At 35.9% G+C, this 21,027-nt stretch overlaps 1 protein-coding gene across 2 annotated transcripts; it reads right to left on the reverse strand.

Annotated features, from left to right (window-relative positions):
- Positions 1-4,319: 4,319 nt before the first annotated feature.
- On the reverse strand, positions 4,320-20,701 carry LOC147070708 (V-type proton ATPase catalytic subunit A). Of its 2 annotated transcripts, none has more exons than XM_085949100.1 (14): positions 20,640-20,701; positions 18,082-18,177; positions 17,100-17,214; positions 16,005-16,232; positions 15,694-15,831; positions 14,981-15,132; positions 14,560-14,684; positions 13,811-13,957; positions 12,003-12,218; positions 11,488-11,647; positions 8,104-8,173; positions 7,804-7,940; positions 6,759-6,948; positions 4,320-6,150 (listed from the first exon to the last, which is right to left on the reverse strand). In XM_085949100.1, exons 3-14 carry the CDS (start codon positions 17,112-17,114, stop codon positions 6,058-6,060), a joined length of 1,671 nt encoding a protein of 556 aa, XP_085805226.1. In that variant the 5' UTR covers positions 17,115-17,214; positions 18,082-18,177; positions 20,640-20,701; the 3' UTR covers positions 4,320-6,057. The 2 variants fall into 2 exon arrangements, with proteins under 2 accessions (XP_085805226.1, XP_085805227.1); XM_085949101.1 differs by having other exon boundaries at positions 20,574-20,701.
- Positions 20,702-21,027: the final 326 nt, after the last annotated feature.

The raw sequence follows: 21,027 nt of genomic DNA on the forward strand, positions 1-21,027 counted from the left end.
TTGGACGATTGTCGTCAACTCCAACTTGATATAGATAATATATTAGATTGGGGCAGGCGTAACAAACTGGACTTCAATATTGATAAATGCAATGTTTTATCGTTTACTAAAGCCTCACGAGTATTGTTTTTCCAGTACTCGATGCATGGCAGAGTTCTCTCGCGAATATCATCTGTAAGAGATCTTGGAATTACGTTTGACGGTAAACGGACGTTTAGTTGTCATATAGATACCATTTGTAAAAAGGCGCTAAAGATGTTGGGCTTTGTCTTGCGTACTTCCTGGGTCTTTTCGGATGTTACGGTACTAAAAATTCTCTATAACTCCTTAGTTAGAAGAAGACTTGAGAGTGGGTCTATCGTTTGGGCCCCGCATCAGTTGAAGTAGGCCTTATGGTGGAGAGTCCAAAAGAAATTTTTAAGACTCCTTTACTTTCGGCTGTATGGATATTATCCGTGGCTCTATCCGACTGACTTTCTCTTAGGAATGCTTACATACTGTAGCTTAAAATTTAGAAGGGATCTTTATTTAGCTATATAATTTTACAGACTTATACGCGGCGTAAATGTGAACTCTGCCATTCTTGGTGGTGTTGGCTTGTGTGTCTCTGATAATTACCTTAGGAATCGAGGGCATCCGTTGTTTGTTCTCCCACGGTGCAGAACTAACCTGCCATTAGTAATGCCAATTGGGAGGGCAGTAACCATGTTTAATGAAATCGCTTCGGATATTGATATATTCGACTTACGTGAGGGTGAATTTAGGTGGACGTTGTTTTATAAGTTTTTAAGATAGGGTCTATCAAAGTTCACTCTGTGTGCTTCCCATCTACTTTTATTTTGTTACTTATTTTATTTCTTATTTTATCACTTATTCTCTGTATTTTTATTTTTAAAAATTATTAACAATTATTTTATGTCATGTCGTGAACGCTTGAATTTATAATTTGTTATGTTCATTATATTTAAAATAAATAAATTTGATTTGATTTGTGGAAATGTATTAATTTTACAATCATGTATCTATTCTCATATTCATAATATTTATTAACAAACTAGAATTAATTGAGTAAATATTGCTATTAAAATTACAGTGGATAATACAGGTATGTAGGTACAACAAATAAATGGAAACAAATATATTGTCAATCGATTTTACAAATTATGAGCATACAATGTTCATAGCTGAAGAAGAGAACATAATTACGCATTATTTCGATATAAATGAAAAAAGATACCTGACAAAAGACTGACCTCAAAAAAGAGGACTTTTCTGGGTAAATGAGGACGTCTAGGAACACTATAGGTAGGTACAGTGACAACAACGCGTAACGAATGAGATGTGCGAGACAATTAGTACGTTTACGTGTAAACAGTTATTATCGCGATAGTTTAATTTATACAGTAAAACCTAGCACGTGTACACAGGCGCTATTACTACATTAAACTGATAATGCAACAATAACCGTGAAAAAAATACATTAGATACAAATTATCACATTTCTACGAAACCTACTCTCAAACTGCGATGCTTTTAGATAGGTATGTGGGGGTCTGGGGCACTGACAAGTTTGGATGCCTCCTTGTGATTTCTTTAAATTAAGATGTCGGTACTTTGTAACCACATAACAAATAAATAGAGTTCCGATAGGCAATATTCAAGACACTACATTTTTATGCAGGGTTTTGAAAGTGTGAGCGTCCTACGAAAATGAAACACGCATTATGCACGTGCAATACACCAATATTAAATGAACGTCAATGCATAAACCGAGAGCAGTTGTCAGTATTCTTGACACGTGTTTAAGTTTATCCCGGATTATTCCTTACTCGAGATTGGTTACCTGCTACTCCTTACCCGTTAGGTATTTCAGTTCCCTGTTTGTCACGGAGCGTTCGCTTATTTGAAACCGAGCCACTGCCTTTAAAAGTTGTAATGATAGGTAGGTAGTAAGTATTCATTCCTTAATTTATCACCACTAGGCAATGCATGGCCTGTCTAGCCCCATGGTACGTCAGAGCTAAAAATGGTACCATAATCAGGGTTGGATTTATCATGGTAAAAGGGGTGCACACAAGGGGGTGTTTTCAGTTCTGACAGTAACGGAAAAATACAAATTGTTTAGGTAGGCAAATGGAATATTACCTTTTCTTAGTCTTCGTCAGGATCTTATGACTGAGGATTGTGATTTGGTTGTCGAACAGCCTTCTCAATGGGTTGACCTCATTCCTCTCGGCATTCTACAACACACAAGGCCTGTGGGCACTGGAAGGTCAGTGGCACTCATAGATATGTGCAAATATCTGGGGCATCTGTTTGCTTTGTGATGTGGCATGTCTAAAAGACAAGACAGCGCGGACGACACAAACAATCCTAATAATTGTGTCAGTTAAGCCACGCGCAATTGATAACCATTTTTGTGGTTGTGATAAGTAGCATTAATTAGTAAGTGAGCACACTTAATAATATTTGTTGGCCACATGTTTATAGCTAGACTTAAAATGCGAGTGTCTGGGTATGGGGAATGTACCTGGATAAGTGTGGTATTTCGCGGTCGAAGCTATAAGTAGTAGGCGGAGTAAATGTGGAAGTCAGTGGCACTGATTAGATTTACTTAACCCCCCCTTAAAAATCAGGTTTAGGCCAAAGTAGGATGTATTCACTCGAAAAATCAATAATAATTATGAATATTTTTTTGAAATAGACCCCCCCCCTCATACCATTTTTCTATTATTTTCCTGCGAGAAAAATATTGTAACCACGTTGCGGTAAACTCGCACGATGAGTAAAAAGTGTGCAATTTTGTTTTATTTGGTATTTAAAATGCTTCCATCTTGTAGCACATTTTGAGCCAAAAACAAATTAATAGTGTCAGTTACCAAAATCTGTCAAAATGTATTAGAATAATAAATTAGAACCACATAAATTTTATGTGGTTATAATGTCACCACCTCACGCATATCACGCATATCACACAACACCACCAACTTCATGCGTGACAGAACATTTGATGTTTGTGGTTTGGAAGGGGGCTAAAAATGATAAGTACTTTACCTAAGAATTGCCACAATGTTTTTATAAATTATCAGTTTTTATGTTCCACATTCTAATTATATTGTTATAGCATGTGTGCTTACGTGATGTGATGGGGATGTGTTATGTGGGTAATTTGACGCGCCAAGCGGCGGTATTGTTTGTGCGAACCATCCGGGCGGCGAATTATTCAACATCATTTGCCATCTCTTCAATTCTTTTCGAATCTGTGTCATTGCTCAATGGAACTGAAGAATCTCCCACTGGTTTTGTCCGATCATCTTACTTATGAATGCATGTATAACTGGTAATATTAATTTTTCCCCATATATATGTTTTTTTGACTATGTCTGATCCTAATAAGATCATATGGGCCTCCATTGAGTGGAGGTTTATATTAACAGATTTTGTTTTCAGTCAGTCACTTGTTCAACCCATTAGGTCCTTGCTCTGACTCATACACAAATTGAAAATCAAGGCGTACTTGCCAGACCCAGGATTTGAAGCTGGGACCCGCGACATTGTAGGCTGACGCTTATTCAATCATTTGTGCTATTGACAGAGATGACCGATTGCATCATCGCAATATGCAATCACCCACAGAGAGGCGTCCGATTTAACCCGTAGTCTGTAGCTTAGAACCCGTTACAAGAAGATAAAATGCATATAAATCTTTAGTAATTTATCAATTTGTTCTGTGATCTAATAGGAATAGGAAAAAATAGGAATTCTTCCAATTCGGTCAACCCTCCAGGGAACGACTCAAAATTATCTTTTCACGATCGGGGACAATCGTGACAGACGGTTGGCCTGACAATCTGCCAATGTAATTTGAGCTTGATTCAGTTTTAATGGTTTAGTTTGATTTTCTGGAACAAAGTTATAATGTAAATCACTGTGAGGGAAAAATTGGTCGGGCCTCGGGAGTCGAATAAATCCCCGATAATCTTACATGATCATACCGCAGCGGTTTCACTTGTGCAGCATTTCTTTATTTTTCAAACAGTCTATAACTACAATCTTTACAATAGTTATAATAATATTATTTATATGACATCTAAAATATCATCCAAATGTAATCCTGTACATTTAAAACAAAAAATGAAAAAAAAAACATAGGATGGAGACATTATAAGCGACAATATTACAATATATGTCCATGTGCCGTTAAAACAATGCAGACTGCATACAATAATAATTTATATAAGAACAATAGTTATAAATATATTTATAAAAGAAAATGGTAAATAGTATATTTTATTTATATAAGCACTGTTTTTTTTTTTGTATTCTAATGTTTAATTAATTTTTTTTTGATCATATTTTAACACTTAAATGATAAAAATCTACGCAAACTTTCCGGAAATAACAATATATATCAAGCTTAATCAATTTCTTCTAAATCCCAAAGGGTCACAATATTATAATTATATTATATAATTGTTATGTTAGTAGTGACAAAAAAAATCTCACGCAGCTTAGAAGAGTAAATTGGAATGCAACAGGGGGGGACATTTATTCACAATAGCTTTCACTATATTGCATTATATAGACCTACAATATTTCTTGAAATAACACATAGGTATTGTCACCTCTTCCTAATTAATACTCAAATCAATTATTTTTTACATCATATTTGTTGTACAATATTATAATATAATTTACTATCTTAAAACATTTTTAATTATGTATCGATACGGAGAGACGCAACGTCCACAAAGTTAAATAGAAGAAAAAAACAACTTAACTTGAATAAAGGAAATTATATTTACAACGTGGGCAATTAATTAGCGTACGCCGAGAATCATTCTCGGCAAACGTAACGTAGTAACTGTTATGTTCACTGCGAAATAGCTGGCAGATATATCTTTAACTCTTTTCCACATTAAACGGCTGTTAAGTACTCAGCGTATGTCGAGAAAAGTTATATAAACAAAAATAATTGGAAACTTTAAAATTATTAACAAACAGTAAAGCCGGAATATGTATTAAATATTGTCAGATTTTCACAGACAATCTGCCAGCTTGTCGAATATTTTTAAACAACGATCGAATCTATCATTACATTAATAATAATATAATACTTCAGTGTCTCAAATGTCGGTAAATACTAATATAAATATTCCATAGGATCAACAACAACAATATAATAGATAGATGAAGATTTTTTCACAATTAATGGACTTAAGTTTTAGATACCCCTGTGACAGAACATTATTTTTAACCTTTCGAATCCCGCATTCGGATAATCTCGAAAAATATAATCTATTACAAACACACCACTTTAAAAAATAAATAAAAAGAAGGCAATTCACGATATTATTATAATATTTTATTACATTCTCCATAGCATGCAAGATGACACACGAAAGAGTGACGACGTGAAACATTTAATTTAAATAATCTTTCAATAATGACATGTTTATAATATGAAACGTGTACGCTTGTGCAATTAAACATTTCTTACAATTCAACACTTAACGTTAACGAATACGCTTAAATATTAAAATCTCAATCTAAAATAGTTAATTTCGCTGTCCGTGGAAGCAAGACTATCTAAACAGAATATTATCATAGGAAAAACGTTTAAAATCCGTCGATGTTTATTATATTTTCAAGGCAGGGAATAGCAGGGGGATAATTTTAAAATTAGGCCATAAACAATTCACAGTAAAATATACAAGATAGCGGTAACACTATCAGAAACAATTGACAATTTGTTATACAATCCGAGACTTAAATAATAAAAGAACAGCACGGATTATTTATAATTAAATGGTGTTTCTAAATAGTGTCACCAAAATGATCCGTTATAAAACGTTGAATTGATATAAGCTAAACTGGGAAATATTTTTTTTTTAAATAATCACATAAATGCGGGATTCAAAACGCGAAATAAACAAAACCGACCCGGCGGTCAACGTGTGCGAGACAAGGCGGGTCGGCGCGCATTTTTTTTTAGACAGGGCAACACGATAAGATTAAAATATTTTACAACGCGATTAAATGACGACCGCCGAACAATTAATCCTCAAGATTGCGGAAGGCTTGCTGGATGTCTTCGTGGAGCTGCTCAAAGTCAGACTTGATCTTGGCTTCGCCGTCTTTAACCGGGTCCTGTAATGAATCGTAAAGAAAAAATATTAGATTTAAAAAAAATAAATTAAATTTGTAAAACTAGTAATTTCCATTTTGGTAATAAATGAGATTTATATTGAATAGGCTAAGCTTGTACAGTCCTACAAGCTTATCTGAAGAACGGTCAAAAATGGAACTACGAACGCCATATTGATAACGTCATTCGAATGTCATATTCTGTCCAGTTGCGAGTCTTGATTGGGTAGTTTTCGACTGTGGCTCCCTCATCATTTCTTCAGATATGTTTGTAGGTCTGTACTAACGAATGTCTATTTCTGTGTAAGACTTTAGTACCTATAACATAATATCCAACTATTTAAAAAATTTACGTAATTCGTGTCCATACAATAGAACAATATACCAATCTCATATCAGGAATCAACAATATTAAAAAATTAAGACAGTTTAACCGTCTCTTCAAAAAGAGTTATTTTGGATTTATGAGTCTCACAGCTTCATAAAACAATGTCCGGCTAACTCATTCACGCAAGTGGAATATAAAAAACAAATGGTAGCTGCTATCAAATCTGAAAAAATACACTACCGTAAATGAAATAGCAGAGTATAGTGTGAAATAAGTATCTTACCTTGAATTTCATCGAGCTGAGCTGGTAGAGGATGTTGCCCATGGAGTCTCGGATGATGTTCCACGTGATTTTGTTTTCTGACTGCGCGGTGGACTCGACGGCGTGGCGTGACATGTCGTAAAAGGCGATCATGTTTCGGAGCATGCCCACGGTCTTGTAGAACGGACAGAAGCGATCGTACGCGGAGTAACTGGGAAACAAATTGATACAACATTAATTATTAAATTCATCTGAATACGGCCATTTTGTTCTATTAGGTTGAAAACAAAAGAGAATCGATTTGCCGAGATATAAACAAATCCAACACGAACCTGATGTACAAGGACATTCATTGGTGCGTCAGTGAATATACTAGCAATGGCAAAAACGCACAAAACATTAACAATCCAAGTAAAATACCTCTAAAATTTCTGGTCTTCCAAAATGTGTGTATATGCGTCAATTAATGTACAAGCTATAATTATCAAGAATTTTTAGATGAATCCCAATTGTCAAAGAGGTTATAAACAACACCGCATGTTTCAATGCATCAAATTACAAAATATAAATTTTCTGTGGCTACCGATTCTACCATACCAAACACGTTCCAGAAATGCCATCAAGTTTTGTAATAGTAAAATTTCATTACGCTCCCTCTAATATTGTTTAATCAAAATAAATCATTCCTATTCATGAACCCACGATAAAAACAAAGAGGGATTGATAAACAATGGTATCAGATAATTTAAAAAAAAAACAGAAGGCTTGATGCCTAAATAACCCCCGAACGCAACCCAGGGAACTCAGAAATAATGGGAACTGAAATACATAACGGGTAAGGCGATAGCAGGTAACCGACTCTAGTAAGGAAGAATCCGGATTAAACTTACACACGTGTCAAGAGTGTAAAGAGGTATCGACTGATTGGTATGGAGCCGTTTTCAGTCGGTGAAGTTTTATATCGCCACAGTGCAGATGAGTTAAAACCGAAAGTGAAAGCCTCATTGGTCCGGATACATTCACAGTATGTAACGAGTGAAGGCAAATACATATTTAGGTTCAGTACCTGTTTTGTTGGAGGAAATCGTCCTTGAGTAATTTGGCAACTTCCAATGTGATTTTATCTGTCTCGGCAAGCGACGCTTTTCCTACTAGCTGTACAATTTCTGACAAATCTTCTTCTTCTTGAAGGATTTCCTTTACCTGTTGGAGAAATTAAAATGAGAAAATTTATCAAAGGGACAGTATAAAGTTTAATAATATGAACGGAGTTCAGGGTAAAAATATAACTACAGTAAAACCCCATTAATTCAAAATCGACGATACATACTATTATATACGTTTACAAACAATATAAATAATATACCTTGGTCCTCAATGGCACAAACTCCTGGAAGTTTTTGTCATAGAAGTCATCGAGAGCGCGCATGTATTTACTGTAATCAAAAAAAGGTCATTACGTAATGAATTATATTAGGTACCAGAGTAAGTGTTTGTTGAAATAATATAATTATTGTGAATGTCAATAATTATTCTTATAATACTACCAATAATATTCACAATATATAAAAAATTACTCTTACAGACATAAACAATAAAATTATTGTATTTACTCTATGGATACTAGAGGTACCAACTGAATAAAGTTATCTGTCATCAATGACATATGGACGAAGCATCTAGAAAATAAAATGACACTCACTTTGTGTCGGGTCTGCCGGATGGCGAAATTCATATTTTAACCTTTTTACTCCCAGCTGATTTAGCCTAGCATATCGTCGTTGAAACTAGAAAATTGTGTAACTCCAAAAACACTACTTTACAGGAGAGACAAAAAACATTATGGTTTCCTATACAAATGTATGGTTTTGGAGTGAAATCATCCATGATTTAACAATGATACAATTTTTCTGGAATTACAAAATTTGCAAGACGGATAGATATTATCAACGGCCACTAGATGGCATTCAAAGTCAATTTTCGATTAAAACGGAGTTACACAATTTTCTAGTTTCAACGACGATATGCGAAAACTCCCAAGCGTTTTTTGCCAAAAAATCGTCGATTTAGTTTTTTTTAAATAAATAATTCTACACATGTTTTAAAAATTTGAAACTTTTTTTGTGTGTTCTCAATGGTGTATAAAGCAATAATAAGTAATAATATTGATAGTTTACATCAATAAAACAAAAGAAAAAAATAATGTATCAATATTTATTTAGAAATGAACGGATAAAACTATGTTTGAACTGCAAAACAAGTGTGACAACATTTTTTTATTTAGAATTGATATATCAAATTTTATAGTATAATCTATTCTTATCTAGTAACAGAAAAAAAAATAAACTTATTATTATTTCTCTATGAAATAGAATTTTTATAAAGTAATCAAAAAAAAAATCGTATAGTGTCAAGGTATTCAAGAATATTATTCAATTCACGAAATCGCACGAGAATTCGATACAGTATCGAGGACTAACTGTTATGGGAATGAAGTAATTTCAAAAAATAAGTTTCAAAGCACTAAATCTATTATAATAATATTTATTCATGTATTTTTTCACCATCCTACCAAAAAAACAGTGGGCATTCATTGTTCGCTCCTCGGTCAGAGTTCATAAAAATTACAAAATTCATAATTATGTGATATATGAATCATAAAACAACTAAAAGAAATCTCAGAACTTAAAATGTGTCATAAAAATATTGTTTTATTATTTTTATGACCCTCTTTGGTTTCAAGTTCGACAGCAAGAGCAATTATGACTTGGTGAGTTATTAGGGTATGACATAATTATAAACAAGTGCCATACTAAAATAAATATTAGTCACACCTAACACAGACCGAATATAATGCTATGTCTACATGAGACGAAATATGACGGGAAAAAAATTGGAATAAATCGTAAATTTGGATCCAAACTTTCGGCCGATGGATCGGCCCAGATGGAGTTTTCGCATAGGTATGGTGGGCCGAAATATCGGCCGAATGGGAGTAAAAGGGTTAATATCGGTATCCTACGCTCAAATGAACATTCTGCTTGCAAGCGGTCTGGCGACACCGCTGGGTCTGCCCATACAAAATTTCTGACTGTCAGGTTTCGACTCCGCCGTTATTATTGTGTTACAAAATGCCAATGTGCCTAGTTAAAAATTGTAAAAAAATCTACTAAACACTCCAAGAAAGATGGGATATCACTTTGCATGTGTTAGTATTATTTATTATTTATAAAATGCCATTTTAAGATATTGATGAATGTTTATTCAATGCAATTGAATGACAGGAACCATTGGACAGTCAGTCGCCTGTGATTCGCTTAGCTCACTGGCGTCTAATCTCCGAGACGTCGTAAGTAACCGAGAATCTGTTTCTAACGCAATGAGTCATGACACTAATACGCCATTACAATAAAGGTTATATTACTATAAATTCTCGAAGCTTGTATCGCATAATGGAAACGGATACGTCAATGGTCACGTGACATCTACCTATACATCTGTGAATGACTTTCATGCACAATTTCTCGTGCGCGCCGGGTATGAAGTGAGTCGTCCATTTAATATGTCATTGTTTGTCATCCATACGATTCACATAGACTGACCATTACAAGCTGTTTTCACCTTTAATCTCGTCCGCATATTCCTCACAGTATTACACGAAGAAGTATACGTCATATTATATGCCTAATTATTCATCCATCTTCATTGCGACCTAACTGAAGATTGTGACTCTTGTGAAGATTTAAAAATAACACAATTTGTTTTGTTATAAAAATATTTTGTGTATCATAATCAAAATATTAATTCTTACGATGAGTGATTACAAATATCTTCCCTAAAAACCTTACAACATGCGTTTAATAATATATGTATAATTGATAAGCTGGTGCACAGACGTTGTATGTCCAGTTTGGGTTGACTTGCAAACATTTCATTATAAAATTTAACTACATATAAATCTTCTTCTTTGGCTATATCCGCCCCTTAACTGGAGCATATGGACACCACGCGGCGCCTCCAAGAATCCCTGTCGCTCGCCAGTCTTCTTGCTTCGTTCCAGGTCAAACCAGCATCCCGTAGCTCCGCCGTATACACTCTGTAGATTGTATTTAGCAGCCTTCCAGGACGCCGGAATCCGGTCGGCTTGAAGAACCGGCAAGCCAGGTTAAAGTTCTCTTCTGGCATCCGCAGCACGTGGCCGAGCCAGGTCCAACGTCGCCTATTCACTTTCAGCGTGATGAGAGGTTGCTTGGTGCGTTCTCTTATCTTCTCGTTGCTCCGAAAGTCATACCACCGCACACCCAGTATTCGTCGCAAACATCTGTTTTCGAAGCTCAGTATACGGTTGCTCTGAGCCTTCGTAAGGTACCATGATTCGCTACCGTAAAGCAGCACCGTCAGAATGCAAGCGTCGAATAGGCGGCATTTGGTTTTGAATACTCCATCGTCAATTTTATCAGCATTATAATAAAGATGAATAATCACGTAAAACGTCAAGAAATATGTGAATGTAGGTTATGAAAACAAAGCAACAGACTTCAAACCAGAACGTGAGTCGCCATTTTATTTTCGATGCTGCCAATAGAAAAAAAATAACGAACTTGTTACCAATACAATCACATGTGGAATAGTCTCGACTCCAAGAATCCAAATTCTTTGAAAATAACTGAATTTCGGTAAAAACTGTACATACAGTATCTGTGCACTAACCCATTGATATTAAGATTTATATGTGATATGATTGGCAAACCTGTATGAGATGAGCCAATTGATGGAGGGGAAATGTTTCCTCTGGGCGAGCTTCTTGTCGAGACCCCAGAACACCTGTACGATACCCAGAGTGGCGGATGTGACAGGATCGGAGAAATCACCTCCAGGAGGTGATACGGCACCGACAATCGACACGGAACCTACAAACAAATACAGTACCACAATTAATACCGTCCACTGAAGGTGCTCAGATACTATTCATCTTCATTCACGGCCAAAAATATGAAATTATTCCATGAAATCTGGTCACCAATAAAAAGATAATCCAGTTATTCTATTGCATGCAAATGTTCATTATAAAGTCAAGAGCTTTAGGATAAGGCTTTCTTTTCCACTATTAACTAGGTTCAAATTAATGGTTACCAACAATACCTATTTAAAGAAAAATATCTGCTATGACTTTTCCATATTTTGTGATCCATTCATGTCTGCAGCAAAATAGTTTATTTTATAACAGTAAAATAGCAGTATGTTGAAAACAAGAATCGTTCTCACCTTCCCTGTCGGGGTTTCCTAGACACTTGACTCTGCCGGCTCTCTCGTAGAAGGAGGCAAGTCGAGCTCCCAAGTAGGCGGGGTAACCGGAATCGGCAGGCATCTCAGCCAACCGACCGGAGATTTCTCTCAACGCCTCGGCCCAACGGGAGGTGGAATCGGCCATCATAGATACGTTGTAACCCATGTCACGGAAGTATTCAGAAAGGGTGATACCTGTAAAATGTAAATAGATTACACATGAAAGAGGTTATAATAACTAAAAGGAGTCTTATAATATACTTGTTCTATTACAGCACTATGATTAAGAATATAGTACATAATGATGCTGTTCATCCTTTGAGATCAAATAAAATTTACACCTGAAGGGATTCATTTATGAACTTTTTGTATGACAACACATGATGGATTCCACAGCATTGTTACGTTGGTGAATTGGCAGTACAGTGAATTCTTGATTTATCAGTTTTCTATCTGTCCCTTTCCCGCAGATTATTCCTGTATTTATCGTTTTCCCACACTGATCGTTGAAAATGTCGTCCAATTTTGCTGTATTTTCTGTGAGTTTTAGTGCCGATTAAATGTTTATATACTGGTATACAAAAACAATTAACGTTTTTGTTTGCTGTAAATAAACCGGTTATTCTCCTCTCTGAAAATTCGGCTGTCACTGACTCCTCACGTTGCCAACAACCATAGATGTCCATGTTGTCAACAGCACATTGATCAATATCTCGTGCTTTTGTGAAATCTGACGGCATCATTCAAAGCTTCGTTTAAAAATATATGAAATTCTATTTTGAAATTAGCAATTTTCATTTACTCCTTTATACCATATTCATTGTTTTCCGCATTTATAGTTTGGTTCATCTAGTCACTTCATGAACGACAGATCGAGTATCCACTGTATTCTTTAAATCGAGTGCAATGGAGTGGAACATGGTTTGCTTTATATACTGGCCCATTTTTTCTGAAGGAATCCCTGGAGGAAATGGACGGATAACGTCAAGAGGGACGCAGAGAGGCTGAGTGTCGGGATAAAAATTCCTGGATGATGGTGGTGCAGTCCCGGCCATGTACCTGAATGGCCTGTAGCGCCGGCTTAAGGTGACGCATCAGTGAAACGCCAAATAATGTTCAACTGTACGCGCGACGAAAATTTGTACTTGCTTCGCATTCATTGAGATAACGTGGAGTCGGACGCACGTCACTTTGCTGCGTGATGGCGACGGGCCAATTAATTCTAAAATCGTGTAAAGATGACTAAAAACTTTACCCATTTACTTTAAAAAGCAAACATGTCAATGAATATATTATTATTGATACTAATAGAATAATAAACAGAACATAAAATGGACGTATGTTGGATTTATATGAGAAATAATATTTCGTTTGACAGGCGTCATTTTCACCCGCGACCCGCAATCCGCACATCGCCTAGCAACGATCTTTTTAGACCGTGCCTCAACTAATGCATGGCCTTAACCAATGAACTAACATTGGCCCATTGAAATGACAGCCTTCTTTGACAGCCATTTCAGAAATATATACATATTATGACACATGATTTTTGTGATCTAAATAATATGGTAAATACATAATGACGTTGGTTCAATATAATTATTCGCTTGTCTATCTATATTGATATAAATCTTATCTTATCTGTTTATAGTTACTTTCTCATGGTCTGATATGTTTTGTACACTCGGCACATAAAATTTGCTATCAAAGAGCTGTTTCCAACCGAATGAGTTATTTCACGTGGTTAGAAGAGGCTTACAAGACACGATGGCAATTCAGGAACTAACCAGTGTAAATGGAGGCCTCTCGAGCAGCCACAGGCATGTTGGAAGTGTTGGCGACGAGCGCTGTTCTCTTCATGATGGACTCTGTCATGCCATCAATCTCTACCGACAACTCGGGGAAGTCACGCAATACTTCTGACATCTCGTTACCTAGAATAAAATTTACAAACCATTAATATTTTGAAAACGATCAATTCTTGTAATAACAAGCAGACGGTGACGACATCTTGAAGGAATACTTAAGGCAATAGATAACTGATAAGATTTAAGTTTATAGAACCTGAAATAGTACAGTCTCCCCCCCCTTGTGGGGGCCATGCCCTTGGCGTCAGATGTAGATGCTCTGTCAACTTTTTAACATGGACACAAGAGAGAAACCGGTGGTAAAACTACTACAGATTTTCTCGATCATTACTAGGCAGTTTACCATCTTCAGACCACTAGAACTGTCAATAAATAGGTAACTTCTAGCAGAATATTGAATATCGTTGAAATACACGATTTAAATGAAACCCCCCCATTCATTTTCTTAATAGATTTTTTTATCTATTTCATGTAATATTAGAGGGCGTACGATTTTCATCTGCATGAGTCACCATTGCCCATCGTTTCTCCATACGCCCTTTTCTCTGTGATCCCCATTCTATACAGTCCACTTGTCCCTTTCGAAACAAATGTGACCTAGTATATCTGCAGATTTAGAGGTGTTGTCTCTTCATTCATTGGCTTTGAGGAGATATAAATATACAAACCTCTCTCTCCGCAACCTACGTAGACGATGACATCGGAGTTGGAGTATTTGGAAAGAGCTTGTGAGATGACAGTTTTTCCGCAACCGAAAGCTCCGGGAATGGCTGTGGTACCTCCTTGCACACAGCTGGAAATAAAAGTAATATTTTTTTGAATAATCTCATTCAGACATGCATCACTTTTACGTGGAGAATTGGTTTTCCTATCTTATGGGTTGTTTATTACTCCTGGGAAAAGAAATAAATTTTCTTGTCCTTGTAATCGACCGATTGAATCTAAATTTGTATTCAAATGTTCAGTTACAGGTTTTACAAATTTGCGGCTAATTTAAAATATGTTAATTAAACCTATCTTTCGAAAGTTTTTTTTTGATGTTTCTGATACTACCGTGCCCATAAAGCAAGCATGTAATGAAATACTCACGGGAACAGTGAGTCGAGTACCCTCTGGCCAGTGAGCAGGGGATGGTTGGCAGGCAGTTTCTCAGTGCAGGGGCGAGGCTGACGCACAGGCCACACCTGCAACATGCTGTACTTGCTCTTCTCCCCGTCAAACTCTGTCTCCAACACTATGTCCTGCAATTGAAATTTCAATTATGAATTGATTATTTCGGGTCACTAGTTTTTACAGGCGATTTCACCATATCAATAAATCATAATTTTTAAACAATACACTGAACATTTAGAATTTGCAAAAAAAATGTCTTTATGGTCGGTCACTAGTAAACAAATAGTCAAAAATGTCCGCCTGCACATCGAGGGCAAACCATTAAAAGAGAATGGATAGACCACGTAAAATACCTCAGTGGGTCTATTCTATACTTATCGACCGCAAAAGTGATAAATATTATCAAACTTAGGGTAGGTTTGTATCAAAGTATTAGCACTTATTGTAACAATTACAATACGTTGGTTGTAATTTTTGTAATTGTTACAATAAGGGCTAATACTTTGATACAAGCCTACCCTAAGTTTGATAATATTTATCACTTTATCACTTTAGTGGTCGATAAGTATAGAATAGACCCACATGAGCCTACTACAACTCATGATCAAGGTGCACCGTTGTTCCAAGACTGCTTTCAACGATTAAAGAGCAATGCATATGAAGTAAAATCCTGTGTAAAGTGTACATACGTCGACCGTGTAGTTTCCTGGGGCAGCCATGTAAGTGATAGTTCCCTTTCCCTTGGGCGGCATGATCATCTTGTGTTTGACCAGAGTATTCTCATGGACGATACCGTACAAATCTCCCCCGGTTATGTGAGATCCAACCTGCAACCAAGAAACATTTGAAATAAGAAAATATGTAACGAAATCCAAAGACGTTGAAGAAAACCTTCTATGGAGACGGCTCGCTTCACATGACAACTCCAAGTAAGTTATGTATATCGGTAATAAAATTCAGTGATAAGACGAGACAAATAAAGTATGTATGCATGTCATACCTTTACGTTGAGAGGGTTGAATTCCCAAGCCTGTGTCTTGGACAGGGCGGGCACATTGACTCCCTTGGGAATGTAGATTGAGTTGGTGAGCTCGTTGATGTCCTTGAGGGGTCGCTGGATACCATCAAAGATGCTGCCCAGGATTCCGGGACCGAGTTCTACTGACAGAGGTTTGCCTGTACGCAGGACGGGATCTCCCACAGTTACGCCTGACGTTTCCTCGTATACCTGTAACAAGTGTTCATAATGTTATCTGTCTGTATTCATCAGCATTTCCTAATTTAGGTTATAATGATAATTTTAACGCATGTCACATGGGTATAATTTAATAGTGAGAAAAGTCACAGGAGGCTGCGTGACAAGAAGTGGAATTTGCAACGAATTTAGAACAGAACGCTGCTCAAAACACACAAAAATAAAACGTTCCCACAAGACTTAAGTTAAAATCGAAGCAATGAAATGTTTGCCTTTCGTTATCTTAAATAGTGGTTTGACATAATATTATTTTTACAATTTTATCTGGAAACAGTAAAATTCAGATCGATGACTGAAAAAATTGGCAAATTTCTTATATGGCATTGCTTTCTAATCAAATCTCTAGCGGTGTAAACTGAATGAATTGCATGCCCCGTCACCTCCTTTAAGCTCTGCAGTATTAGAACAAATTATATTGTTGTTTAGTGGTCGAATTGACAAGTACGCCATTGTTCTGCCCCTCCTATGGGGTTTGCATCATATACATAGCATTCACCACATAAAGTGCTTGTCGTTAAAATCATGGCATCAAGTGAAGCAGTGTTCCTCTACGTTGTTTGTGAAGTCACACACGATTTTAAGGGAGCATACATGAGTAATTGATTGCCACACATAACTCAATCGAATTTGTGAATTGAAGAATAAATCAGTGGATATTGTTTTTCTTTCAGTAAAAAGCCTCATTTTTTTAAATTATAAGTACATTATAAATGACTGCCTCTAGAAATTTTTCATGTATCTAGAAACAGTTGGGGCTCAATTGTCATGCAACATAAAATTGAAGGGAACTTTGATCTGAATTGATTCTTATTTAGGTTGTGTAAATAATGGTTTTGTCACCTGAATGGTAGCCATATCACCCCTCAAGTCGAATGATCTCTCCGACCAGCTCAAAGTAACCGACTCGCACCAACTCGTACATAGCGGATCCTGACATCCCTCTCGGCCGTAACGACTGAAACATAACCACAGAAATATATCAAAATATTGCCTTGGAAAGGTTTCACAACATTCAAATTATTATTTGCTGATGTCTAACAAGCCTCCAATAGAAGGTTTTCAATCGGGGCTAACTTTCTACCAGCAGTAAGTATACTCAAAAACCAAGAAATAGTGGACGAATTTGTATATCTTGGATCGACCATTAGTGGAATAGCTGGGTGTGAAGCAAATAAATAAGGCTCACACAGATTGTGAAAAATGCAATGACACGTCTTACCACTATAATTATATGGAAAGATCGGGAAATTTCAATTGAAAAGAAAATAATGCTTGTGTAGATATTGGTGTTCTCCATATTTTTGTACGGTGTCGAATTGATGCTTTCAAAATGTGATATTGGCGCCGAATGCCTTGTATTTTTTGGACAGAGCATAACCAGTCAATCACCCAGAGACTACAGATAATGGAACAGCTCTTGACAATATGTATAAGACACAGTTTTATGGACATATTGTTCGGCGCACATCGAATAACCTACAAAAACTGATGGTTTTGGGTAGCCTTCAGGGAAGGCGAAGCAGAGGATGAGCGACCAAATGAAGGAGCTTACTAGGGGCAGCCTTCACTCTGCCCTGAGGGAAGCAGAGGATCGAGAGGGGTGGAAATTTTTAGTCGCTTAGTAGATGATGGAATTTCAAGGTTGTCACGATCGTTAGTCATGACGGAACGACCAAGAAAAGAGAGAGTTGAGGTGGTATCGATTGCAAATGTCCATAAGTAATATTTCGCTGACCAGCTCCTTCAGTCATACATGTTAGATTTGATGTCTAACATGCTCTACGTAAAGTTGGCATGCAAACAGAAGTAGAATGTTACTCACCCGGACCGGATACGGCGTAGACATATCCAAATTTGGACTCCTTGTCCTCGTGGGCAATTTTCGCTAAATTACGGGACATCGTAAATGCTTAGTATCCTGAAATAAAAAGACAACCATTTTAAAAAACTGAACGATGAAACAATTTAATTATTGTAAGTAGGGTAAATTAAGTCTTTAAATACCTGAAAAATATTACGCCGGGAACACATTAGCGAGCCGTTACTGTGACCGTTGCAGATACAGTAACCAGTATGGATGCCAAATAATTAGTTCACGAGCTTAATAAATAATTATTTCGCATCCAGAGTTGGTTACGGTATCTGGAACGGTTACAGTTCGCTAATGAGTACCCGGCTTTAGGTGTGTAACCATAACTAAAATTTGTAGAAAGATGGATGAAAAGCGAAGCACTTTGGAAATAACAAAGATCAGTTTCTATATTATATTATATTCTTTTTTACACTACAACATGCTATGAAGCACAAAGACAGTTGTATAGTGAAACAGTAGTGTAATTAGTAATAGAAGTAATAAATATATTGTGACCTCACGGGGAATCGAACCCGAGGCCCCCAGATGAAAAGCCAGCACCTTACACACTGGACTATGAGAACTAACGTCGTATAGTTTTGGTAGAGACGGGACATCCATAAATGACGTATGTTTGGACCCCTCACCTTTAAAGTTCGTTACAACCCCGTCGAAGTTATATACGGAAGGATAACACAGAATACGTTTATTGGCATACATAGAAAAACCAGTACGGTTGCGGAGTTTCATAGAAAGCTTTCTGCACCGAAATTGCACACTATGCCTCTATACCACCAGCGTAATCATTACAGTAGCTCACACAGCGTACAGTTTGTATGAAAATTAGTATACTAGGGTTCCGTTTTTGCTTCACTTAGGCCCTCCTCCCACGGCGCAACTGAAATCTGGCGGAGTTTGAGGTTATGTGATTTTTATTTCAAGTGGGTTCAGTAGCGCCGTGTGCGAAGCATCACATTGGTCAGTTTATGAGTACTATCACCAACCAGTTCCGCCAGATTTCAGTTGCGCCGTGGGAGGAGGGCCTTAGGTTTAGACTACATCTCTATAGAAGAAGGGGTACAAGTCGGTTACGGGGAAGCCAGCGGCAAACACATTTTGAAAATAGCCGATGTACTGGATTATTTGTTAGGTTAGGTTAGGTTTTCATTCTTGAATTCATGAATTTTGCCAAAATCGGCTATGACAATTAGCGCGGTTCCCACCTGGCTTCCCTATAACCAACTTGTACCGAAAAAGGTTTTCTTCAGGATTCGATACAAAAATAATAATTATTTATAATTGAACGTACCTATTCAATTTAAGTATTCTGAAATTTTTGAATTAATCCGAATGTTATGCAATAGATTGCCGTGTGTTGCTTGACATTAGTTACTATATACTGCAGATATATTATAACATGTTGATTGAACTGTTTATTGTTATTCTATTCATTTGCTATAATGTAGTTTATGCTCTGGATTCATAGATTTTTTTATCGGCTTGTTTATTTGTCTTCTTGGATGGATACTTCATGTAATAATTTATAAATGGTAATCAAAGATAATTAAAAAAATGTATATAGGTACTGATGGCATAATCTTGTTTTTATACAATATTTTTTTTTACCAGTAATATCAAAATATCATAGACAAATAGCTCACACCCCATTCTTGAAATTTTGCCAAGATATTTGATTATTGATTTTCTTAGTGAATATGCAGATAATGTGGAAATAATATTATCTTATAAAATAAGTTTTTAAGTCATAGGGTCGCCCTAAAATGTCAATGTCAATTGTGCAAAATAGAAATCAGGTATGTCAAAAATGAAGTGACAAAATATTAAATTTGCATTAGGTATATGAAGAAAATGTATTTTTCAATATGACATATGTAAATTACTGTTCATATTTAATCAAATATAGTACGGTAATAGTTAATTAGGTCTATATCTATAAAATATCGATTAATAAGTCTTTTTTACATAACGAAAATCAGATTAAATAGGGAACACAATCAAGATTGAAATATTTTTTGAGGAATTCTTTAGCTGGTATTGATCCACAGATTGTTTAAACAATATTGTAAATATAACTGTTTTACCATTTAATCGCTTATTATTAATTTGAACCCTTCAACCCTCAAGTTAATTGATTATTATTAATGAATTAACCAAACAATATACAGATCACATGATTTTATGTTTGATTGAGGGATACGCCTTTATCGGTGTAATGACAAGAAATCAGGACGAAAATGATTCCAGAAGATTTATAAAAACTTTCTAATGCGTTTATTCATTTAGATTAATCGATTTATACACTAATACCGCATAGATTAACGAGAACACACAATATTGATGTTTGCGCAAATCGGGTCGTAATGGAAAAGTCACAATTGACAATGGATTATATTTTCAGAATCTAAAAGCGATAATGACTGAAAATATATCCATAAACTTACTGATAAACAGTAGAGTATTTGTAAGGGAAAATAACACAAGTAGACGGTAAAATAACTATAACTCACAGCAATCAAGAAGAGACGTATTGGGAATGGCGGCGGAACACAATCACAAGACTACTGATAGTATTGGCAGTCAGCTGACCCTGCTTAAGGATCTTAAATTAGTTACCATATCAAAAAAGGTTAAGAGAAACTTCTTAGCCAAAAGAGAATTTCTAAGAAAATGTGAAATATTTTTTATTTAAATTCATACCGTAAAATGAGGATGGATTAATCCACCAAATTATTCGGGATTTATCATTTTTTTTTTTAAATAAGTAGGTACTGGTAGGTACAGATAAAAATTGATCGTTCGATCGACGATCAGATTGTTCACATAAAATTGAATACAAAGTATTTAGAGAAATCGAGGATTATGGAATAGAAGAAGGTTTTATCACAACATTTTATA

Source organism: Rhyacophila brunnea, unplaced genomic scaffold (assembly GCF_057557595.1).
Source record: "Rhyacophila brunnea isolate RB1 unplaced genomic scaffold, BYU_Rbru_1.0 scaffold_21, whole genome shotgun sequence".
In the NCBI taxonomy this organism is placed as follows: Eukaryota; Metazoa; Arthropoda; class Insecta; order Trichoptera; family Rhyacophilidae; genus Rhyacophila; species Rhyacophila brunnea.

What these genes read in the sequence shown, in the direction of transcription:
- LOC147070708 (XM_085949100.1), bottom strand. An exon ending in AATTGGCTCATCTCATACAG is followed by an intron (nt 8,174 to 11,487) that starts GTTTGCCAATCA and finishes TTTTGATTACAG; the next exon opens with TAAATACATGCGCGCTCTCG. An exon ending in TCAGCTCGATGAAATTCAAG is followed by an intron (nt 6,151 to 6,758) that starts GTAAGATACTTA and finishes GATTCATTACAG; the next exon opens with GACCCGGTTAAAGACGGCGA.